Source organism: Bactrocera neohumeralis, unplaced genomic scaffold (assembly GCF_024586455.1).
Source record: "Bactrocera neohumeralis isolate Rockhampton unplaced genomic scaffold, APGP_CSIRO_Bneo_wtdbg2-racon-allhic-juicebox.fasta_v2 cluster10, whole genome shotgun sequence".
NCBI classification, from domain to species: Eukaryota; Metazoa; Arthropoda; class Insecta; order Diptera; family Tephritidae; genus Bactrocera; species Bactrocera neohumeralis.
This window is the reverse complement of record NW_026089623.1, coordinates 21339371-21366284: the sequence shown is the minus strand read 5'-3', so window position 1 is coordinate 21366284 and position 26914 is coordinate 21339371. Positions and strand designations below refer to the sequence as shown.

General features: G+C 39.2%; 1 protein-coding gene across 2 annotated transcripts in view; it reads right to left on the bottom strand.

The window, feature by feature from the left end:
- LOC126765230 (protein Wnt-4) overlaps positions 1-26914 on the bottom strand; it is a 351256-nt gene that overhangs the window by 201996 nt on the left and 122346 nt on the right. For both annotated transcript variants that reach the window (XM_050482901.1, XM_050482900.1), the window contains exon 3: positions 6391-6889. In XM_050482901.1, the coding sequence (XP_050338858.1) occupies positions 6391-6889 (499 nt within the window). The remainder of the gene's footprint in view (positions 1-6390; positions 6890-26914) is intronic.

The following is a 26914-nucleotide window of genomic DNA, read 5'->3' as shown; positions in this document are numbered from 1 at the left end:
AGCATTTAACACCTTGTTAATGTATATGAACAAATTAGTAGTTGTGGATCTGCCCCCAGTAAATCCATGTTGTCGAGTGATTATAACGTGTTCGAAAGACTGCAGTAGTTGTGGTAGCACCAATTTCTCAAACAACTTAGCAAGGGCAGACTGAATACAAATAGGACGATAATTGGTGACCATAGCTTTAGATCCATCCTTATGTATTGGAGTGATAAATGATAATTTCCATGACGAGGGGAAGATACCACCACTAAGTGATTCACCAAATATATGCGTCAACGGTTCGCAAAGACTGATCGCGCAGTTCTTTAGGAATAAGTTAGGTAGACCATCAGGTCCAGCACCTTTTCTAGGGTCAAGTGAAAGGAGTAATTTAAGTACTTCGTCATATGATACTGTCAGATCGTTCAGGAGTATGTTCTGAGGTCCCGGGTTGTAGGTAGCTGCAGCAGCGCCATGGCGATTGTTAGGTGCGTAAACACTATGAAAGAAGGAGGCAAAGAGATCACAAATGTCAGGCCCGGAATTAGCTGATAGATCATCCCATACCATGGAGGAAGGTATGTCACTGCTAGAACGGTTTTTGTCTTTGACATAGTTCCAGAAGGCTTTGATGTCCGATTTGAGTTTGGCTTCAACATTACTCACGTAATTTTTATAGCACTCAGAGCTCAGTGATTTGCACTCAAGTCTCAGTTTACTGAAGCAAGAGTAATTGTAGTTGGTACGTCTTGTCTTGTACAACGCATGCGCCGACTTCTTCAATTTAATTTTGCGAATGAGATCTTTTGAAAACCAGGGTGGATAACTGCTGTGTTTATAAGTATATGCTGGAACGAACTGGTTAATCCCTTCAAAGATTTTAGCGTAGAGATAATCAAGCTTACTATCAATTGTGCTGAGTTTATATAAATCGATCCAATTTGTTCTCAGGTAGAAAGTGTTGAGCTCAGCATAGTTGGCCTTTTTGAAAGAGTACGTAGAGGAGTAGATAGGAACTAGTCCAGGCTGAAAGTTGAGCGTGATATCTAGAGCGGGATGATATGTGTCTTCAGGAACCAAGGCAAGCGAGTGTTCAGGAGAAATGTCGATGTCGCTGAAACATAAGTCAAGGGCTGAGTTGTGAGCATTGAGAATGTGGTTGCGCTGTGTGCAATTCAGGAGCGAATAGCAGTCGTAAAGTAGTTTTTCACAGTCCGCACGAGGAGAGCTGCTAGGGAGGTTGAAATCACCAACTATCAGTAAGTCAGATGCTTGGTGTTTTTCTCTAATGAAAGAAATAGTGGCCAGGTGGTCAACAAAGATGTCATAAGGTGACTGAGGAGGTATGTATACACAGCCGATGATTAGGTCACGGGATGCACCCTTCACCCTGATGAATATTTGCTCTAGGTTATTATTTTCAGTAGAGATTGGCTCAGTGTGTAGATAACGTTTGCATGCGATAAAGACTCCACCACCACGTACTTTATGATTAGCATGAGATGTACGATCTTTACGGTAGATATTATAAGAAGAGTCAATGACTTCTCCATCACGTATAGATGGATGGAGCCAGGACTCAGTGATGCATATGATATCAGACTGGTTAGACGACGTGTTGGTCAGAAATGCGCAGAGTTTTGTGCGCAGACCTCGAACGTTCTGGTAATATAACTGGATGAGAGATACTTTCTTCTTGTTCGTTGTGCGAGCGAAAATTCTTCTTTACAATCTTAGGCATACCATGGATATACTTTATAGTCATACTGTCGTTGCCGCTTTTTACTAGAGAGTCAAGTTCCAGTCGTACGACCCGGTGTATGTCGGCCTAGTCTGCGTAGCTTAAATTCAGTGGCAATGTTCGAGAGACAAGAAGGCAAAGCGGCTACTAGATTTGTCCTGTCGTCATCCAAACGATCTTTACCCATTGGTTTGACTGATTCCGGGATGTTTAGAGCAATTACATTGACTTTACGGCGTCACGTTCCAACATTTCAGTGAAGATATCTTCCTTGCTCACTGGTAAGTCAGGCTTGGCATTGAGTTTATTATTAATTTTATTCTCTACTGATGAAAGCCTATCGTTAAGGGCAGTACATTTATTAGCGAGTGTTGTATATTGTTTAGACAGATTGCTTACCTCATCCTTAAGGTTATTTACGCTACTTACGAATGACTTTTTGAGATCTTCAAATTTGCGGTCATAGTCAGAGGTGAAGCGATCAAAGTACTTCTGGAAGAGACTTTCCATTTCATTAGCTTGTGGCGAGATGTGTGTTAAAACTTCATCATCAGATAAGTGGCTGTTACATGTCCTAACACTGATATCATTGCTGCAGGATGAACAGTTCCAAACCGACTCCTTTTTCTTGATACTGATCGCTGTGGAGTAAAATTCCACAGATGAAAGGCCTGTACACCTAGAGTGAAACCAGAGTTGGCAAGCAACACATTGGATGCTGGACTGTACACCATCTCGTATCAGCTCAGATCAATAACCACAAAATTGTGATGTTGTGTTTATTTTCTTGGGTGGCATTATTTATCGATGGATAGCACAATTTATATGTAACTAAGCAATTACTGTAGCCCTCCTTTATTTACGACGCACTGCAAACGGACCGCACATCAGCAATGCACCGTTGCCGTATATTTTGTTATTGGTTTTCTTCACGTTTTATGCTTTTATGTTCTTTTCCTTACATTTAGTTGTTGTTTGCATCACATGCCCTCGTTGTTGTCGTGCTCAATGAGTAATACCGTTTGAAGTGACAAAAACTCTGTTTAGAGAAATTAGCAGCAACTTGTTTGCTTATGTACGCTTTATTAAATCTTTAAATAAAACAAAACTTTTGCGGTAGGTAGTATTTTTAACTCTTTAAACGTTGTTGGCTTTTCATCAATTTTAATTTTGGTTAATATACATTTGAGTTGAAAAGAAAATTGTATCGCGCAAATTGCCGTCTACACATGTCCGTTCGTATCGAGCTCCTACCTCTTAATGATGTCCAAGCATATCCACTCTATCGGCGTCACTCACTAGCTATTGTTTAACTCACATTCAAAACTCATATCAATGTTCAGTAACGCAGTTTGGTGAAATTGATCAAAAGTACGTTTCCAAAAAAAGCAACATGGCGGTTATAGGCATTGAACGAGATGAGGTCAGCAAGTTTCAAATGGGTCGATACGTGAACTACAATGAAGATATTTACTTCTTCAATTCATGAACGTTTGCCGACTGCTGCGCATCTCACAGTTCATTTGGAGAAGGCCAAAGAATGTATTTCAACCCAGAGGATACAGTACAGCCAACAACGAAATCGACATTGACGAGTTTTTTCTCAACTTGCGTCAGTGATCTGTTTGCGAGAACATTGCTCTATTCGCAAATGCTTTGATATAATACATGGAATGCATCGTCGAAGAAATGGTTACGCAGAAAGCAAGGCCATGCAGTAGATGGACATCCAGGGTGCAGAATCCGTGATTTTACGAATTTCTTTGAGTTCCAACGATTGCCATTTTAGTTCAAACGTATTCAGCTTTTACTTAAGTAAAAATTGAGATATCTCCATGAAACTTGGTATGTGGGCTCCTTAGTACAAAAAAAAATCGTAGATGGGCTTAATCGGACCACTGCCATGCTCACAAATCGCTATTAACCGAAAGCAAATAAAGTATCATAACTAAGCACTAAATTAAGATACTATATAAAGCTGTAATTTGGTACAGAGGATCGCAGCAGCAAGAGACAATTGTGGGAAAACTTTTTGAAAAAGTGGGCGTGGCCTCGGCCTCTAACAAGTTAAATGTACATATCTTCTGAACCGCTTAAGCCAAATTTTATGAGTACAAATTTTATAAGAACTTCTACCGATATGGAATCCATGAAAATGGATGAAATTGGAGTATAACCCCGTTACCTCCCTATTTAACGGCACTGTTAAAAACGACTAAGAGCTCAATCAATCTTTAACTAAATACGCCAGAGACATTAAACTTTACTAGCGAGATGGTATGAGAGAGCCTTGTGAGACATGGTGTGAAAATTGGACGATGGGCGTGGCACCGTCCACTTTTTGGTGAAATCCCATATCTCGGGACGCTACAAACAGATTTCTACAAAATTTAGTACATGGCATTCTTTATACATTCGTATGTTACGTTGTGAAAATGGACGAAATCGAACAGCAACCACGCCTACTTCCCATATCGCACAATTTTAAATTCTACTTGATTCGTTCAGTTTCCAGTACACAAATCTAGAAGCAATTAATGTAACGATATACAACTTTGTACGAATAATGTCTTTAGTGTGGGCCACACTATGCCAAAAAGTTGCTTAAATCCAATAAAAACTGTGTGAATCCTTAAGTACTGAATATTTAGACCTCGGTACCTATAGTTGACTTTTGACGAAAAAATTAAAGGATAATCCTTCTCTTATAATGGAATGTCAGTATGTCAAAAATGGGTTGAATCGGACCAATACTTCCCTTAGCCCCCTTATACTTAATACAAAAGATTTTCTAACTTCCGGGTGACTTTGTACCACATATGTACAACGGCCAATATGTAAGTTATCTCAATGAAAATAAGAGAGTGTGTTTTATTCATAACAATGTATCTTTGTACCTTTAAAAGATTTATTTGAGCGAAAACCTAGCCCAGCCCCTATATGACCAATATCAGGCTTTTCACGCGTCCGGCTGACTTTATTCTACAAGTATATGATTGGTTTTACACCTTAAAGAATTTCGCGGGATTAAATTTTTGCAATTTGCAAGAGTATAAAATGTTCGGCTGCACCCGAACTTAGCTCTTCATTACTTGTTTTAATTTGTTTTTGCACTTATGAAGCTTTATTTCAAGTTAAATGGTAAACTAATTTTGCAATAACGTGCAATGTTATTTTTATTCCATATGTACTTTTTTCAAAAGCCTTTTTTGTTTAGTATTATTTGGCATTTCATCATAAAAATCCTTTTAATAAACATCCTCCATTAATTTTGAAGTTTCTGTGTTTAGACTTTACATACCCCCACAGGAAAAAGTCTAAATGTTTGATATCACACGATCTTGGTAGTCAATTGACCGGCCCAAAACGTGAAATTATTTGCTCACTAAAGTGTTCTTTCAATAAACACCTTGATTGATGCAATGTGTTGGAAGTGGCGCCGACTTGTTGAAACCAAATGTCGCCGAGATGGCGAGCTTCAATTTTAGGCATCAAATATGTGGTTATCATGGCGCGATAATGATCTCCATTGGCAGTTACGTTCTCATTTTTGAAGAAATATGGACCGAATATTCCACAAACCACATCCAACCGTTGTTTGTTTTGCTCTTCGTCCAAAACTGTGTTGCTGCAAACGGTGCCAAATCTACTCTCCACGGTCTTCGTGTACATTCTCAGCTACGGCTGCTATATTTTCTTCAGGACATGAATTTTCGTAATAAAGTTGAGTGCTTTGTAAGCACTGTTCAGGCGTAAGTCTTTCCATGCTGAAAAGCTAAACAATACTGAACAAAATTAACATGACAGCTTGACATGACTCATGCGTGATCTATCAAAAAGAAAACAGACTATTGAAAGAAGTATCTCTAATTGGATCACCTGTTATATGTATATTATTATTAGAAACTAAATATAAAATATTTTTCTGTGCATCATTATTTTTAAGTTTTTTTGGTATTTTCAGTCACCAGATAACATTATTTATGGAGTTCGTTAATTTTTTGTTTGATTTATTACTATTTTGTAGTATTTGATCTATTTTTTATATGCTAATATAAATTTAAGCGTTTGTTTTTTCCGACTCTTCATATTGCCTTTTGTTAAGTTCATGATTAAATCATGTTATAGCTGTGATAATTTATTTAAACTATCTAAAAGCAACTTTTTTTAACGGTGCATTGAAAGCAAGAGAGTTCTTTAACACGTTAACCAGTAACTCGATGGAATACTATTGTCATTATACAAAGGTGTGCAAAGAGTGGGTGCGTTGGAGCTACGTAACAATTACCGCAGTGTAGCAGCTCTTTTACATATTTGCGGATACTCTGCAGATGAGCAGATAAAAGTTGAGTTGATTATTTGTGTAAATTGCGCACAAAACGTGGCAGCAGAATGTGATACTGTTGCAAGTGTTGCCAGAAATTATAGCAGTACATGCTACTTTGGCACTTTTGCAACACTGGTGTCGTGATTGCCTTTCGCACTATCTTGCCTAAATATTATTTGGACTAATCTACTGAGTTTAGTTCAAGGCGGATATGCGGAGTCCCCTATAAACTGGTATTCACAATAACTACTTTCATTATGATAACTTTTATAAATGAAGTTCTAATAAACATTCGCGCATTTTTAGCTCGAAAATAAATATCTGATTTTGTACTTGCCTCTGAGTCATGCCTCAATATCTCAGAAACTTCGTCATCATCACTGTCCCTCAAATTAAGAAAACTCCGAGTCACTCTTTTGCCGTGTTTCAAATTATCGTTGCATCCTCCCCATTGAAAGTCTTGACCAATTTTATTTTGTTTCCGCGGGCCACATATACACTTAGTCATTCGACCTTCAGCACACGATCGTGCAATAGTGTGCGTTAAAGCTGCTGCAGTAAGTGCATGTACAAAAGCTGTTTCTTTGTATAATTTCTTAAAAATGTTACGCTTGCCTCGGGTCTCAATTGAACAATTCCATCGATCATATCTGAATTGACTTTCACAGTGTGATGTTGCTAATCGTCGTGCTTCGAATATTGCATTTGGGAGACCAAACTCTTTACGACATTGGTGATTTTGTCGCCTCGTAGCAGGCATATAAAGACAGGGACCACCGACTTGTCCTTGTGAAGTAAATACCGCCATTATAGTATGCTCAGATATAAAACGCTCCCTGAAAACATAAAAATATAAATAACATGTTAACGTTACAGATACAGTTTAATCTAAACTTATAGTGTTTCCTTTATACCATATATAATTTAAGTAAAATATTAACATCATTTTTGTGTAAAATTTATAAATAGCGTAAAATAGTCATTATATAGTGCCAAGATTTATCAAGATTTCGCCATTGAGGTGACTTGAATATAATCTACTCGAAATCTCCCTGTGTCTCTCTGATTTTATTAGATTATGTTTTATCACACTGATTTTGGCACTACAAACTGTTAAAGTTAAAAAAATTAAACAGACAAATAAAGTCAAGAAACCAAGTGAAAATGGCAATATGGTATCAAAAAAGGAGGCTAATATGGAGTGGGACTGCCGAAGCCCATATATTGGAGATGTGGCAAAAAAAAACACAACAGCATCGATCTGCTAGTCAAAAACAACTGGTTTATAAATATTCAACGGTAGTCAGGATAGATCACTGAATGTAATTTAATCACTTTAAACTTTTGGTCGGATCATGATATTAGATAACTGTATAATACGATTTGCATTACGTATATACATCGGCTACTAATCATAGAATGTACCTATTGCTACCATTCCTTGTCATATAAAAATTTCAAATCGGGCAACTTCTCAGGTACAATTATTTTCGGTTTTTGGGAAAGCTATGAATTAGTCTAGTAAGGAGAGAAGATATTCTCCAAATTAAGAAAATACAAGTACATATACATAGTTTCCGTTCAAATTTTCAACAATTCAAAGTGGATGATTCTTTCATTAATATTGAAGTTCACACTTAAGTTATACATATATTCACCAACCAATCACTAATTCGTTTCTACACATTTGTATTGTATTAAATAGTTCACAAATAACTTTTATTCAATATTTACCCTTTGTTTAAATCCAATTATTCACATAATAACAAAGTGGTTAAATGCAAAAAAACTAGTGCTACCATATTTTGCAATCGAATAAAAGTAAATATAAAACAAGTAAGGAAGGGCTAAGTTCGGGTTATATGGGTGGTAAGTCTAGTTTTCGCCCAAATTTATTTATTTTTACTACAACAATACACTGTTATGACTAAAACACGCTAGCACATTTTCATTGAGATAACTCACATATTGGCCGATATACGCAATAAAAAGTCACTGGGAAGTTCGACTACTGGTCAACAAATTTGTAGTTTTTTTTTGTCACATGAAAATTTATATCAAATTTTTAATATACTAGGGCCACCAATGTATATATCAATGAAAAAAAATGTACACATCATGTTTTCTTGTGACATCAAAATATATAAGTATTTTCGTAAAAAGTACAAAATTCAGCCACATTTACAGAATTATTTCCTAATATCTAATAGATACTTATGATTTTCTTGAATATTTGGCTTCCGGTAGGTCCCTTTTAAGTCTTCAACAATACCTCAGTCTAATAATTATATGTGCAAAATTGGTTTTATCTATAACTTATGTTCTATCTACTAACAGTACGGCAAAAATTTTTGGTGTGCATATTTTCTTGTAATTACCTTATGGTTTAGCGTCATTTAAGAAGTTCATGCCGGCACCGTATTCATAGTACCGTTATTTCTAATGAAGTAAGTCGCAACTTACTTATGAAATATTTATATGGGCAAAATTAACTATTTGTGTTCTGATTGGTGCCAAGTAAATATATCAGTAGAAAAAGCGGAGATACAAACTTTTAAGTAAGTAACAGTACATGATTAAAGGTTTAAGACGACAAAAGTAAATTACATTTTCTGAATTTGTAGGAAAATGCCACGTGGAACTGAATTATCAGACGAGGGTCGCGGATTGATTAAAGGAATTAGTCAATCTAGCAAGAAAGTTGGCCAAATTGCTTTTTCTGTAAAGAGGAATCGGATTACAATAACAAACTTTCTGAAAAATCCAGATAACTATGGAGTTACTAAGCGTAGTTGCCGTATAGGTACCATTAATGGCAGGACCAAACGGCGGGTTCAGCAGCTAGCAACCAATAGCCACATGAGTTGCAGGCAAATAAAAGTGGAACTTGGTCTAGATGTGACTAAACAACGTGTGCATCAAATAATAAGAAAAGATTTATGCCTTAAATAAGAAAATCGAGTGCCTAAGCCATGCCTAAAGCAACTTAATAAAAATACACTAATTGCATTTTATGAAAAGTATACATTTTGGGATGAAGAATTCGATTCTGTGGTATTCAGTGACGAAAAAAAATTTAATTTGGATGAGCCAGATGGTCTTCATAAATATTGGAGGGACTTAAGACGCCTACGGGAGGCATGCCATAAGCGCGTTCACGGTGGTGGATCACTAATGGTATGGACAGCATTTTCACCAAACGGCAAGTCCAAAATATGCTTTGTTCCAGGCAAAATGAATACAGATATCTACATTGATTTGACAACGCACCGATCCATGTTGCGAAGAAGACAAAGGCGTTCTTTAACTCTCGGAAAATTGGATTGCTAGAGTGGCCTGCCTTAAGTCCAGATCTGAATTCGATCGAGGATCTATGGGGAATTCTTTCAGGCAAAATGTATGCATCTTCCAAGCAATATGACAGCCTTAAGCAACTAAAGCATGCCATTTTGGCCGAATGGGACAAAATTGATATGTCTTTGCTAAAAAACTGGTGGAGTCAATGCCTCATCGTGTCCAATTGATGAAGATACATAAGGGTAACACAATCCCTAATTAACAAATTCAAAACTATTTCATTTATAAATAAAAAGATATGTACTTGGATTGAAATAATTTTTTGCACATATTTGATATGAAAATTTCATAAAGTATTATTTTTTTAATTAAGAAAAATATTTAGGCGTGGTTATTGTCCGATTTCGCTCATATTCACAACGTGACATAAGAATATGAAAACAATGTACCAAATTTTGTCGAAATTGATTAGTCGGGTCCCGAGATATGTGGTTTCACCAAAAAGTAGGCAGTGCCACGCCCATCGTCCAATTTTTACACCGGCTCTCATAAAGCTTTCTCATACCATCCTGGCGGCAAATTTTTACGTCTCTGGCGCACTTAGTTATTGAGTCTGTGGGGCTTTTAGGACTTTTTAAACAGTACCGTTATATGCGGAGTGAACGTGATTTTCGATTGCGTTCAGTTTCACACTATAAGTAGGAATTTATGTAGTTTTCACGCTGAGCTGAGGGCGTCGCAGTGGTCCGATTACGCTCATCTACTAACTCGAAATTTGTTTTGTACTAAAGAACCTGCATACTAAGTTTCATCAAGATATCTCAATTTTTACTCAAGTCACAGCTTGCGCGGACGGACGAACAGACAGACAGTCATCCAGATTTCAACTTTTCTCGTCACCCTGATCATTTATATACATATATATAACCCTATATCTATCTCGATTAGTTTTAGGTGATACGTACAACCGTTAGGTGAACAAAACTATAATACTCTGTAGCAACTGGTTGCAAGAATATACAACTAGTAATGATTATTTCGTCAACACAAAATTATAATCGTGTGATGATTAAAGCGAAATGTTTCAGAATTTCTTTTCCCATGATAAGTCCCCGTGTTGGATCGAACATGGTTCTTTTTTGAAGGACGGACAAGGCCACCAATGCAAAAAGGAGTTTTACGCAAAGTACTGAAGGCACCCAATATTATTGTGGAATTTCACTAAAGACAACTAAAAATAGGTGAGAAACCTGTGAGATCGTTTATACCAAAGTTATTTAAAACATGTTGTTAAAATAGATGTGAAAAAGGTAAATAAGAAGAAAACAACGCGTATTTATTTGGGCACGAAAGGAAGTGCACAATAGAATTTTGGAGCAAAAACATAAAAAAACTGCGATTAACATGTAAAAATAGTCATGTCTTCAGCAGTAAGTTTGACCACCGTCGACATGCGAACACGCATCAATTATTTAACAAGGAAATATAGGTTTGTATGTAAACACGAAATCATATACTAAAAGTCCACGTGCAATTTTTGTAAATGTAATATTTGCAGGCAAAAAAATTGGTAAATTGGTCTTAGTGGCGGTTTTCCGACAAAGTGGGAGCTCTACAATCACGTTTATAAGGTGTTGGACGGTTTCAAATCAAAAAGTTTGACTGAAGTAACGGACTTAGTTAACGGCAATTCTAATTTATACTGCAATTTCACATTCGAAGTTCATCAATCGTCGCTGGCTTGTTGGCATAGACCATAGAATTGACGTAGCAGCACATGAAATAGTCTAACGGCGTCATTTCGTGAGATAACACGTTCACCAAACTTGATTTCAATTAATCGATTGTGACATTCGGTGTGTGCCTTATTGTGCCGTTCTGTTGGAACCACATATTATCTAAGTCCATATCATCCAATTCGGTCAAACAATATTCGGTTATCATTAAGAGGTAGCGATTAGCATTTACAGTAACGTGCGGCAAAATAAATCCGCCCATAAACCGAACCAAACCGTAATTTTTTCGGGATGCAATGGTGCCTTATGGAGTTTTGACTCCGATTTTTGCTAATAAACTTTAATAATTTCGACAAGTTGTTGAATCGTATATCTTTCCACGATGAAATGGCAAACGTTACTGAAGAGAAATGTCAAAAGAGCAGGAAATAATATAGCGCTGTTTGCTGTTTCCGAGGCTTCACCTTTTTTTGTTTTCACTACGATGCTACCTCCCCTTTATAATTCATTCAACATAGCCGTTCTATTTATTCCAAATAAACTTGCATCTGTTCTATATTCCGCTGATGAAGCTTATGTGTATTCGCTTTTCAAAGAAGATAGCAATACGCCCGCTCTCATTAAATTTTTTAATCCCTCAACCAAATATTAAAACGTTGAATGATAAACACGGGAAGTATTTTTGAATTTATCATCACCAAAAGTGGGAACAACGATATATTTATAGGTGTGCATAAAGGCGGTATAACCTTAGAACCTGGGAGGAGGAAACTCCTACGCCATTGACTACCTAGAGGCGAAACCAGCAGCCCCGGAACTAGGCCCGGATGCAGCAGGCTAATCACTTACTTATCTTAAACCCTCTGATTACCGAAACCGAAGTAAACAATGTTAAGATTAAGCACGATAAACTGATGACGCCCTTCAGCATGAAAAATGGATTACGAATAGGAACCTGGAATGTACGTTCATTGTTAGAACCAATTAAACTATCGCAACTTTGTAAAGAATTTAAACGCTACAAACTCATTCTTCTCGGTCTGTGCAAGGTCAGATGGGCCAACTCGGGCGAAGTTACAACAACTTCTGGCGAAAAATTCATTTTCTCTGGAAACAAACCCACTCAAAGAAGAGAGAATGGCGTCGGATTTCTTCTTTCTAAGTCAACCTCTGCGGCGCTTATAGAATGCTCACTCGGATAGAATCATCTCAGTGAGGCTGCGCACAAGAGCTAGAATCATGACTATAGTACAAAGCTATGCTCCAACGAATGTAGCAGAAGTGGAAGTTAAGGAAGCCTTTTATAGTTGCCCAAGTTGGTCATCACAATAAGGGGTTAGAGGTGACGATGGGCCGGCACGGGTTAGGCATTATGACTGAGAATGGCTAGATGTTCACCGAACTTTGCGCTAATTTTAATCATGTTATAGGAGGAACACTATGCAATCATAAGCGCGTCCTCAAAATAACTTGATCATCTCCAGATCGAATGACTGAAAATCAGATTGATCACGTAGCAATAAGTTGTAAACGGCGCGGTTCCCTTATAGATGCGCGGAAAAAACGTGGAGCTGATATTGCAAGTGACCATCTTCTTCTAATTGCGTCAATCAGACTCAAAGTGGCTGCAGTAAGCGACTCGAAAAAAATATACAGAAAAAATTCTACATAGAAAAACTGAAAGACGAGTCTACTTGCGCAAGGTTTATAGAATCGCTAAATGCATCTGTCGAAACAGAACACACTCTGACTAACAACTGGAAAAGTATAAAACGAACTTTTCTAAAAGCAGCAGAAGATTGTATTGGATTCAAAGAATATAAACGAAAATCCTGGATTTCAGACTCCACATGGTGGTTAATAAACGAACACAGAGAAATAAAAAATCAGTTAAATTCCGCTAAGACGAGATCCGCCAAGGCGGCACTACAGCACACTTATAGCAAAACCGACAAGCTGATAAAGAAAAGCGCTAGAACGGATAAAAGAATCTGGAGTAACAATTTAGCTAGAAAAGGAGGCCGCGGAAACATACCGCACTCGTGACCTTTATCAAACGATGCGGCAACTGACAAAAGCAACACTCAAAACCACCAAATCGCTAAAAGATGAAGATGGCAAATTGACCACGGCCAGAGATAAGCAGACTACCATCAGGGAGCGTTATTATGAAAAATTGCTCTCACCAACTTCGTCGGAGACTACTCAGCCATGTGGTTTCCATCGTCACATACCAAGACGTGACATTCACACCTCGTACCCGAATGAGGTAGGTAGGTAGGAGTGCAGCCCTATCGGGCTCAATTAGCACTTGATGTGCCATTTTGATACACTATTCGTAGAACCTTTTGTATCTGCTATTACGTTTCACTTTCTCTCTCAAACCATTTTGAGGTTTCGATGAAACTACTTATGTCCGATATGCTTTTGGTGGAAATCCATTCAAGGTTTAGTGCTTGGTGGATTCCGAGTGTTTTGTGTCGGATCTGTGCTAGAGCTGGGCATTCGCAGAGAAAGTGGAAGATTGTTTTCTTGTTCCCTGTTACTCCGCAGCCACGGCAGATGTCGTTGTAGGGCATACCCATTTTGGACGCATGTTCCCCAAATAGCCAGTGCCCTGTTGTAGTAGCTGTTATTCTGTAAATACTTTTTCTTGACCTATTTAATAAGTCAGTGGTTCTTTTACTGTCATACGTTGGCCATAATTGTTTAGTAATGACGCATTTTTTAAGGTTTTTCCACCTGTTGTTTGCAATTTGTTGGAATTGTCTATTGATCTCTCCTTTTATCGATCCTAGCGGGCTTGGTATTAGCTCCGCTTCGGATTCATTGCCTTTGCCAACTCGTCTGCTTTTTCGTTACCGAAAATGTTCCTGTGGCCGGGAACCCAGATCAAGTTTAGTTGGAGCTTGTCTTTTATTGAGCTTAGTGTTCTCTTGCAGTTGTGAACTATACTGGAATTTGTCATGGGTGAAGACAATGCCAGGAGGGCAGCCTGGCTATCCGTAAATATTCGCAAGCTTTTTCTATGCCTAGTACTTCTGCTTGGAAGATGCTAGCCGAGTTCGGTAGACGTATAGAGAGAGATATGCCTAGATCAACGGAGAATACCCCCGTGCCTACTCCGCAGTCCATTTTGGACCCGTCGGTATAGACTGAGATGGTATCTTCCTCTACTATTGAACCTCTTCTCCATTCTCGTCTAGATGGTATCCTCACCTGGAAGTGTCTTGAAATCCAGCTTTGGGAGAATGTAGTCTGATTTGTTAGTGGTGAGCTTGTTTAGAATTACACTGTGTCCGTAGTTCTGCTGATTCCAACCTCCCAATTCTTTTATTCTTATCGCCGCAATAGCTGCTGTTTTTGTGAATAAAAATGTCCATTGGTAGTTGATGCAGGATCACATTGAGCGCATCAGTCGGACATGACCTGATTGCACCCGTAACACCCGCACATGCTGCTCTTTGTATTCCATTTATTTTTCTAATGTTGTATTGTTTGTTTAGCGCTGGCCACCACACCAGAGCTCCATATGTAAGTATAGGTCTTATGACAGCCGTATACATCCACATGATTATATTTGGTTTAAGGCCCCAATTCCTGTTGACGATTTTCTTACAAGTATAGTAGGCCATGTAAGCTTTGTTTATTCTTTTTTCTATATTTATTTTCCAGGACAGTTTGGTGTCAATCTCCACCCTCAAGTATTTAGCTGTGGGGGATAGAGTGAGTGTTGTACCGTTTAGTACCGGAAGTTGGAACTGAGGTATTTTGGTTCTGCTTGTGAATAGCATCAGTTCTGTTTTGTTCGGGTTAACTCCTTGACCATTGTTCTTAGCCCATAAGTTTAACCTACGAAGTGCTCTTTCCATAATCTCGCTGACTGTTGAAGGAAACATACCTGATACCAACAACACTATATTGTCTGCATACGCTACTGCTTTCACTCCTCCACCGTTAAGTTTGAGTAGTATTTCGTTCAGCGCTGCAACCCATAGAAGCGGAGAGAGGACCCCCCCTTGAGGCGTCCCTCTACTCACATAGCTTGTTTGTCTTGCAGCGCCGTTTGAAGCTATAATCTTCCTATTCTCAAGCATCGATAGTATCCATCTGCTCACAGTGTCGTCTATGCCACCATGTGCCAGAGAATTAATTATCGCATTTACTTCTATGTTGTTGAAGGCGCCCTCAATGTCTAGAAATATATTGTTTGTGGTGTAGTGATTTTTCGATTACACTTATCACCTCGTGAAGGGCGGTTTCGGTTGATCGGCCCTTCATGTACGCATGTTGGGACTTCGATAGCTTCTCCGCCATTATTGTTCTTACGTGTAGATCTATTAGCCTTTCTAGTACCTTCAGCATAAAGGAGGTAAGGCTTATAGGTCTAAAATCCTTGGCATTCTCGTGTGTTCTTCTGCCTGGTTTTGGAAGGAACACAACTTTACTTCTTTTCCAACTTCTTGGGATGTAAGATAGTTGAATGCTAGCCTTGTATATATTTTCAAGCCTTAGAACCATTGGTTCTACCAGTTTTTGCAGCATTATGGGCATAATCCCGTCAGGACCTGCCGCTTTAAATGGTGCAAAACTATTTATGGCATATTGGATTTTTCTTTTGTCTACTATTTGGCTTCGATAGTCAGCTGCGTTCAGCGGTGGTTCTGGTTGAACCCTCGTTGAAGGTGATTGCTGACTCCCGGGGAAGTGCGTTGTGATTAGTACCTCCAGAGACTCTTTTGGCGCGGAGGTCCAATCACTTCCCTCAGCCCTAATGTAGGCAGTATTAATATGATCTTTAGATAGCATTTTATTCAGCCTAGCGGCTTCTCTGCAACTTTCTATCGATATGCAGAAAGATTGCCATGAGTTCTTTTTAGCTTTCCTGACTGCTTTTTTGTATTCTTTCATAATGTCTTTATATGGCTGCCAGATTTTGGTTCTAAAACTCTCATTGAAAGTTTTCCTTAGTTGTGTTTTCAAACGCTTGAGTTCATTGTTCCACCAAGGAAGAGACTTTCTCTTTTTCAAAACTGTTAGCGGAGTAGATTTATTAAAAGTTGTGGTTAAGGTTTTTTCCAACTTCTCTACTTCTGAATCTAATTCCTCAGGATTTCTGATACTCTTGTTGCCTCCCTTTTCAAGGCATTTTGTTGCTATACTGGTAAATTTTTCCCATGCTGTTCTTCTAGGGTTCCGGTATGTGAGAGGCGCACTGTACCCGAATGAGACGGAGGTAATGACTGCTATCAGAGCATTGAAGAACAACAAAACTCGTGGGCCGGATAACATCAACCCGGAACTCCTAAAATCTGATCCTCTGACGGATACTGTTTCCTCGTACCCGAATGAGACAGAGATAATGACTGCTATCATAGCATTAAAGAACAACAAAAGTCCTGGGCCGGATAACATCTACCCAGAACTCCTAAAAGCTGATCCTCAGACAGATGCTGTTACTCAAAGATATTTGGGCCTCAGAAAAGATACCAGACGAGTTGAAAGAAGGTGTTATTACTATTCTACCAAAGAAGTAAAATTTATCGGAATGTAAAAATTGGAGAGGAATAACACTACTAAGTATGGTGAATAAAATAATAACGCATATGATTCACAAAATGTTATCTGATTCGCTGATGCATGGGCTACGTAAAGAACAAGCTGGTTTCAGATCCCATTGCTCATGTATCGATCACATCAACACCTTACGAGTGATTGTAGAGAAGTCGGTAGAGTGGCGAACTCCTCTCTACCTTCGCTTAATCGGTCTTTGACCAAGTATCCTCTGGGTAGCCTAAGAACATCCGTTTGAAGGTGAGCTAAAATGAGAAACCGAAACATCTCTTCCGCAAGGTTGTGCGCTGGGTTTGGGATCCGCCACCTAGAAAAAAAACCAATGAAAGGAAGCAACAAGCCTCGGATGAGAGACCCCCCTTTTGATGACGACCATGGCAAACGAAATACGGACTACGATATAAGGGCATGCACCTGGAATGTCCGGTCCCTTAATTGGGAAGGTGCCGCTGCCCAGCTGGTCGATGTCCTCGTGAAAATAAAGACTGACATCACCGCCGTCCAAGAAATGCGATGGACGGGACAGGGGCAGAGATGAGTTGGTCCTTGTGACATTTACTACGAGTACAGTGGCCATATAAAGGAGTGCAAGTTTGGTGTGGAATTCGTGGTGGGAGAGAGACTCCGTCGCCGAGTACTATCTTTCACACCGGTGAATGAACGTCTAGCCACAATCCGCATCAAAGCGAGGTTCTTCAACATATCTATGATTTGCGCCCACGCCCCGACGGAAGAGAAGGACGATGTGACCAAAGATGCTTTCTATGAGCGCTTGGAGCGCGCTTATGAGAGCTGCCCCCGCCACGATGTCAAAATAGTGCTTGGCGACTTTAACGCCAGGGTGGGCAAAGAAGGTATATTTGGCACTACGGTCGGTAAATTCAGCCTCCACGACGAAAAATCCCCAAATGGGTTGAGGCTGATTGACTTCGTCAGGGCCCATAATATGGTCATTTGTGGTACTAGATTCCAGCACAAGAAGATACATCAAGCTACCTGGCAGTCTCCGGATCGAAAAGAAACTAACCAGATCGATCATGTTGTGATAGACGGAAGACACGTCTCCAGTGTTCTAGACGTGCGTACGTTCCGACGTCCTACCATCGGCTTGTACCACTATCTTGTTGCCTCCAAGATTCGCACCCGCCTCTGTGCAGCAAAAAACGCACGTCAACAAACAAAAGGAAGGTTCGACGTCGAGAAGCTGCAAGACAGAAGAACGATTTTCTACTCGGCTTGCACTCCTGCTCTCTGAGAGCACGCGTCAACAACCCGGTATAAGGGAACTGTGGGACGGCATTTCAAATTCCTTAGGTACAGCTGCAACCGAAACCATTGGTTTTCGGGAAGTGCAAAAGAACAGCTGGTACGACGAGGAGTGCCGTGTCGCAGCGGAAAGAAAACAGACTGCCTACCTCGCAACGTTACGATCCTCCACAACACGTGCGGGATGGGATAGATACCGAGAGTTGAAAAGGGAAGCGAGACGCATTTGCAGACAGAAGAAGAAAGAGGCTGAAATGCGTGAGTACGAAGAGCTTGATAAGCTGGCCGACAGGGGTAATGCTCGAAAATTCTACGAAAAAATGCGGTGGCTTACAGAAGGTTTCAAGACCGGAGCATACTCTTGTAGAACCCCCAAAGGTGATCTAGTGACCGATGCCCAGAGCATACTTAAATTACGGAGGGAACACTTCTCCAGCCTGCTGAATGGCAGTGAACGCACAACGCCAGGAGAAGGCGAACCCGATTCCCCAATCGATGACGATGGAGCAGACGTTCCATTGCCCGACCATGAAGAAGTTCGAATAGCAATTACCCGCCTAGCTATTCAAACACGGCGGCGAAGAACTGATAAGGAACATGCATCAGCTTCTTTGTAAAATATGGTCGGCTGAAAGCATGCCCAACGATTGGAATTTAAGTGTGCTATGCCCAATCCATAAAAAGGTAGACCCCACAATCTGCACCAACCACCGTGGGATAAGCCACCTCAACATCGCGTATAAGGTTCTATTGAGCGTATTGTGTGCGACTTTTTCAATTGGCTGCTGGAGAAAATAATTCGAGCTGCATAGCTAAATAAGGAACGTACAATCTTCTATAAGAGTGTACAGCTGCTGGCGTATGCCGATGATATTGATATCATCGGCCTCAACACCCGCGCCGTTAGTTCTGCCTTTTCCAGACTGGACAAGGAAGCAATGCAAATAGGTCTGGCAGTGAACGAGGGCAAAACGAAATATCTCCTGTCATCAAACAAACAGTCGTCGCACTCGCGACTTGGAACTCACGTCACTGTTGACAGTCATAACTTTGAAGTCGTAGATAATTTCGTCTATCTTGGAACCAGCGTAAACACCACCAACAACGTCAGCCTAGAAATCCAACGCAGGATAACTCTTGCCAACAGGTGCTACTTCGAACTGAGTAGGCAATTGAGAAGCAAAGTCCTCTCTCGACAAACAAAAACCAAACTCTGTAAGTCACTCATAATTCCCGTCCTGCTATATGGTGCAGAGGCTTGGACGATGTCAACAACTGATGAGTCGACGTTGCGAGTTTTCGAGAGAAAAGTTCTGTGAAAGATTTATGGTCCTTTGCGCGTTAGCCACGGCGAATATCGCATTCGATGGAACGATGAGCTGTACGAGATATATGACGACATTGACATAGTTCAGCGAATTAAAAGACAGCGGCTACGCTGGCTAGGTCATCCGAATGGACGGAGACACTCCAGCTCTGAAAGTATTCGACGCTGTACCCGCCGGGGGAAGCAGAAGAAGAGGAAGACCTCCACTCCGTTGGAAGGACCAAGTGGAGAAGGACCTGGCTTCGCTTGGAGTATCCAATTGGCGACACGTAGCGAAAAGAAGAAACGACTGGCGCGCTGTTGTTAACTCGGCTATAATCGCGTAAGCGGTGTCTACGCCAATTAAGAAGAAGAAGACGTGGAATATTCCAGCGAATATTTTACAATCGCTGCAATCCTTTCTTAATCGGTGTCTTCGAAAAATTATGCGGATATTCTGGCCTAGCGTTACTAGCAATGCTAACCTCTGGACCGTAACCAAACAGCTACCGATCCATATCGAAATTCGACGTGGTAAATGAAAATGTATCGGCCACACTCTGCGAAAGCCTCACGATGACATTAGCAAAACAGCGCTCGATTAAAATCCGCAAGGAAGCCGAAGGCGCGGGAGACCAGCCAACACCTGGAGACTGGAGGTCGAAGTTTAAATAAAATTAATTATAATTTGTTTAATGAGGCCCTATGTTCCACCTAGGAACTACGGGAAAATACATATATTTATACTTATACATATGCATATAACTTACACATGTCCAAAAACGCCTGTATTTTCTAGGAATTTGTTTTAAAAACGACAGGATCTCGTACCGCTCTATTTTATGCTGCTGAGGTTGTAAGGCACACTTTAGCCACTTTCTTTCTACGGAGACTATGCATGACTTTTGCACACTTGCAATAATACAAGTATAACTTATTTTATCCACTATACACATGCATTTATTGTTTACAAAAATTTTGCTTATGAAACAAAGTTGGTATTTGAATTTATTCATGGTATTGTTAATTTATGTTAGTTACAAGAATACAAGGTGTTTTCCTAAGTAAACAGGACTTTTTGAATCTAGCGAACCTGTTGGGGGCGATTGTCCAGTGAGAATTTCATGACATTTCATAGATTGGAAATGAAGTTATTGCGTTTTAAGCGTCAGCGAAAAAGAGCTTCGAACAAAGAGCCAACATTAACTTTTACCGAAACGTTTCAATTGATGAAACAAGTTTATGGCGATGATTGCCTATCCCGTAGCAGAGTGCACAAGTAGTCTCAACGTTTTCAAAGTGGCCGTGAGGACATAAAAGACGATCAAAATCCGTGATGACCGGAAATTCCATCGAAACTGTGCGTGAATTCATCAAAAATCAGCTAAAATCATAATTGTAATTCATGGAAGTGGAATCGAACATCTCCAAAACACCGATTTATCGCATTTTTACCGAACCTTTGGGCTTACGAAAGGTGTGTGCACACTTTGTTCCGCACAAATTGACTGACGACCAAAATCATTAAAGAGGTCAAAAGGGACAAAAACTTCCCTTAAAATATTGTGACTGGTGACGAAACGTGGTGTTTCTAATATGATACCCAAACAAAACGCCAGAGTGCTGAATAGAAGGCACCGAACGAGCCGAAACCCAAAAATCGCGCATGGAGAAGTCAAAAGTGAAGACAATGCTGATTTGTTTTTATGATTCCAAGGGTATTGTCCCAAAGAATTTGTTCCACCCGGCCAAGACGTTAATGCAATATTCGACCTTGGAGTTTTGAAGCGTTTGGTGCGCCGTATTCGACGTGTTCAGCCCAAATATCGCGAAGATGAAGGTTGCGTTTGTTGCACGATAATGCGCCGTCTCATCGATAGACGCTTGTGACCGATTGTTTGACCAAAAATCAAATTTGAAGCATTAACCACTCCCCGTATTCAACTGTTATGGCACCGTGCGACTTCTTCCTTTTCGGAAAAATGCTTTGCCCATGAAAGAAATCGTTATGCAGACGTAGAGGCCATTCAAAAGGCTTGCACTGTCATAATGGCGGCCATACAGGCCAATGAGCTTAAACACTCGTTCGACATGCAGAAGGAGACTATTTTGAATAAAATAAATTGAATTTGGCGAAAAAACTATTTGTTCTATTTACCTTGGAACAAGTCTTTGCAGTCACTGGAGTTTTATCAGTTTTCGTTTTTTTCTGGTTCCTCTAAAAAATATGAAGATAAGGTAACACTGATTATGTGAATAAAAATAATTGAACAAATTTTAAATCTTGAATTTAATTTTGAACTTTTTAATAAAAAATACAGGGAAGCTATTATCACAACCGACAGCGAAACGGTTTTTGTACTCGGCTCACTGAGAGCAACCATGACCAACTCGGCATAAGATATAAGTATAGCTGTAAGCGAAACCATGGGTTTTCGTAAAGGTCGAAAGAACAGTTAGTCCGGGGAGGACTGTTGAGTCGCAGTGGAGAGAAAACGGAAAGCGTACCTCACAATGTCTTGAGGGGTTGGGATTGATACCAAGGCGCATATGCAGCCAAAAAATATAAATATTGGCGGAAGTAGGACCCAAAAAGGTGATCTAAGAAAAACTTGATAATTCAGAAATACGTTTAGAAACGGATATTTCCATCGAAACTTTTTGACCTTATGTTCAACTCTAGAGGCGCAAAACCTGGTCTCCTGGTCTGGCTAAATGATCGCAGCCTACAGTGGGGTGGAAATTTTTTAAAGCATTCGAGAACCCCATAGCAGAATCTGGAGTGGAGACCAAAAGGGCCCCTTTGCCGTGGAGCAGAATGATTTTGTTCTTAGGAGCTATGGTTTAACGGGAGGCGGACTGAAGACGTCGTATGTACTACATATTGGCAAAGAACAAGCTTAAAGTGTTTATGGTAAACTGGGAGACGGGCTCATATAGGTACCGGTTGGTGGCTAGCTGTATGCCATACGATGAAGAGCGCATATCATTACAACTAGTAAAAGAGGTACCCAAGTGCATGATAATATTTGGATGTAACTTAAACGCACATCACACAACATGGGACAGCCAGACGTTTTTAATTACTTACTACGCCACAGGAGGAGCTAGAAATTCTCGTTAAACAATTCACCGAATTCTGCGGGTAAGCATTAAAGGTAGCTTGTCCAAAAACATGTAATAAGGGAACAATTAGGGCCCAATAGTGATCCCCGCTGAACTTAAAAAAATATTCAAGAATTGCAGAAGGCAATTTAAATAAGCTAAATTATCTCAAGGCGAGGAATATTGCGAAAAATATTACAACCTGCTAAGGTCATACAAGAAAAAGGATAGAAAAGCAAAAGAAAAGTCTTGGAAATATTTTGTAAGGAGATCGAGAATACGGCGTAAGCGTCTCGAACTGGGAAGAAAATGTCACATTCGGATTAACTAGCTAGAACAGGCACCACCCTAAGATTAGACTTCGAAAAATATTGTATTTACATGTTTCTGGCCACTTGTAGATATTTAATAGACAAATACACGGTCTGTCGCAAAAGAAACAGAACTTATTAAATATAACTGTTTCTGGTGGCGCCACCTATCGGTGGGTATATGAAATAAAAAGTTTGATCACTTGCTGACATTTCGTAAAAATTTTAAGACAATTGGATATCTACAATCGATCAAAAAGTGACAGTGACAAGTGGCTTTTGGTCATCGGTCCTAAAATGCATTTTGAACAAAGAGCAAATATTAAATTTTGTTTTAAACTTGGTAAAACGTTTACTGAAACATTTCAAATGATGAAAAAAGTTTATGGTGATCAGTGCCTATCCCGTAGTAATGTGCATTAGTGGTTTAAGCTATTCCAAGAAGGTCGTGAGGACCTCTGCGACGATCAGAAGTCGGTCGTCTTCAGAAGTCAGAGATAAAGACAATGCTGATTTGTTTTTATGATTCCGAGGGTATTGTACACCGAAAGTTCGTCCCACCTGGTCAAACGATTAATGCTGTGTTTTACCTTGGTGTTATGAAGCGTCTTTTGTCACGCATTCGTCGTGCTCGACCACAATACCGTAAGGCAGGGTCCTGGCGCCTGTTGCACGATAATGCGCCGTGTCATCGGTCGACGCTTGTCACTGATTTTTTGACAAAAAACTCCATATTAACCATTAATCACTCACCCTACTCACCTGATTTGACACCCTGTGCTCTTTGCCTATTTGGAAAACTTCATTTGCCCATGGAAGGACACTGGTTTCAGGACATTTCAGCTATCCAAAAGGCGACGACCGATATTCTCAAGAACATTCCGAAAAATGACCTTAAACACTCATTTGAAATGCTAATTGACCGGACTAAACGCTGTATCGAAGCACAAGGAAGCTACTTTGAATAAAAAAATATAACTTTTGAAAAATATAAATTTTTTGTTGTTTTTTTTAACAGTCCTGTTTCTTTTGACCTGTAGGTACCAAGTTTCATCAAGATATCTCACTTTTTACTCATGTTACGGCTTGTACAGACGGACGAAGGGACGGACGGACAGACTTCCCTGGATTTCCAACCGTTTCGCCATTTTGATCATTTATTTTTATGTAGCTCTATTTTTACACTCGTGGCCACGCAAAGCTTATCATTATAGTTCCATCAATTTTGTTTACGTGCTTTTTCGTTCGTTCGGGATATCTTCAGTATTGTTATTTTTATGTTTTTAGTAAGCATAAATTAACTTTATTATACTTGTATTATCTAATTATAATTACAGTTTTTTAATTTATTACGTTTAAAGGGTAAAACATAAACCAGCTTTTCTGTGCTTATACAAAAGCGGTCGATTTTATTGTTTTAAGTTAAACGTGACTAAATTTCGTGTTTCAAATAAAAAAAATTGATAAAACATTAATATCAAATAGAGTGTAAATTAAAATAAATTAAAAAAGAAAAAAATATAATTTTTTCATCGCATTTCAGTCTTTTACATTTCGAGCTCATTTTGTAAAGCTCACTAACTTTCAAATGATTTTGTCTATAGCTAAATATGTTTTGTTTTTTATCTTTAATATTTTTGATAAATAACATGTCATTAACTTAAAAATCTATACCGCTATAAAGTGTTATCATATATGCACAACACTTGAAAATTTTGAGTGGCAAACCTTACGTGGCCGTGAGTGTAAATCCATTATTTTAAGGTGATACCCAAAACCATTAGGTGAACAAAACTATTATACTTTGTAAATTTTAATATTTGACTTACTATTGTTAAATGAGAGAAGACAACGAGTTTTTAGTTTAGTTTGGCATTATCGTACTAAAGAATGCAGATGCACAGTTGTCAATTAATTGAGGTGTTTTTTGTAAGAATTGAATTTTAACAAAATTAAGGTAATGACATTCGTCCTCCCGATATACGGCTTTATATTTATCTCTATTAGTTTTAGGTTTTACAAAAAACCGTTAAGTGAACAAAAGTATTATACTCTGTAGTATGCTAAAAAATGTATCCTATATTGAACACTTTTCTCAAAATAGTACAAGTATCAGTTTATATTAAGAATCATTTTTCATTTTTAAAATTGAAGTGCTCTAAAAGCGTGTCTTTCATATATCGCACAATATGTGAGATATCCCAATGAAAATAGGAGGGTGTGTTTTATTCACAAGACTGTATCTTTGGCTAAACTTGGCCTAGCCCCTTAATAACTAATATTAGGATTTTCGAACATCCGGCTGATTTTTATACTCTCGCAACAATGTTGCTAACGAGAGTATTATAGTTTTGTTCACATAACGGTTGTTTGTAAGTCCTAAAACTAAAAGAGTCAGATATAGGGTTATATATACCAAAGTGATCAGGGCGACGAGTAGAGTCGAAATCCGGATGTCTGTCTGTCCGTCCGTCTGTCCGTCCGTCCGTGCAAGCTGTAACTTGAGTAAAAATTGAGATATCATGATGAAACTTGGTACACGTATTCCTTGGCTCCATAAGAAGGTTAAGTTCGAAGATGGGCAAAATCGGCCCACTGCCACGCCCACAAAATGGCGGAAACCGAAAACCTATAAAGTGTCATAACTAAGCCATAAATAAAGATATTAAAGTGAAATTTGGCACAAAGGATCGCATTAGGGAGGGACATATTTGGAAGTAAGTTTTTTGGAAAAGTGGGTGTGGCCCCGCCCCCTACTAAGTTTTTTGTACATATCTCGGAAACTATTATAGCTATGTCAACCAAACTCTACAGAGTCGTTTTCTTCAGGTATTTCCATATACAGTTCAAAAATGGAAGAAATCGGATAATAACCACGCCCACCTCCCATACAAAGGTTATGTTCAAAATCACTAAAAGTGCGTTAACCGACTAACAAAAAACGTCAGAAACCCTAAATTTTACGGAAGAAGTGGCAGAAGGAAGCTGCCCCCAGGCTTTTTTTGAAAATTGAAAATGGGCGTGGCGCCGCCCACTTATGGACCAAGAAGCATATCTCAGGAGCTACTAGACCGATTTCAATGAAATTCGGTATATAATGTTTTCTTAACACCCTGATGACATGTACGAAATATGGCTGAAATCGGTTCACAACCACGCCTTCTTCCAATATAAAGCTATTTTGAATTCCATCTGATGCCTTCTTTGTATAATACGAGTATAAACATTAGGAACCAATGATGATAGCGGAATAAAACTTTACACAAATACGGTATTTCAAAAATATGTAAATGACGGATAATGAAATCTCGATTATCACTTTACCATGCGAGAGTATAAAATGTTCGGTGACACCCGAACTTAGCCCTTCCTTACTTGTTATCTATATGAATGGTTTTACTCCTTAAAGTATTTCCCTGGTTTTGATTCAAGTTGCAAGAGTATAAAATGTTCGGTTCGACTTTAGCTCTTCTTTACTTGTTTAAACTACATTTATTGTTTTAGTTTGAGATAACAAATCCATATGATTTTCCAAATTCTAGTTATACTCTCGCAACAAAGTTGCCAAAGAGAGTATTATAGTTTTGTTCACATAACGGTTGTTTGTAAGTCCTAAAACTAAAAGAGTCAGATATAGGGTTATGTATACCAAAGTGATCAGGGTGACGAGTAGAGTTGAAATCCGGATGTCTGTCTGTCCGTCCGTCTGTCCGTCCGTCCGTCCGTGCAAGCTGTAACTTGAGTAAAAATTGAGATATCATGATGAAACTTGGTACACGTATTTCTTGGCTCCATAAGAAGGTTAAGTTCGAAGATGGGCAAAATCGGCCCACTGCCACGCCCACAAAATGGCGGAAACCGAAAACCTATAAAGTGTCATAACTAAGCCATAAATAAAGATATTAAAGTGAAATTTGGCACAAAGGATCGCATTAAGGAGGGGCATATTTGGACGTAATTTTTTTGGAAAAGTGGGCGTGGCCCCGCCCCCTACTAAGTTTTTTATACATATCTCGGAAAATACTATAGCTATGTCAACGAAACTATACAGAGTCGTTTCCTTCAGGCATTTCTATATACAGTTCAAAAATGAAATAAATCGGATAATAACCACGCCCACCTCCCATACAAAGGTTATGTTGAAAATCACTAAAAGAGCGTTAACCGACTAACAAAAAACGTCAGAAACACTAAATTTTACGGAAGAAATGGGAGAAGGAAGCTACACCCAGGCTTTTTCAAAAATTGTGGCGTCGCCCACTTATG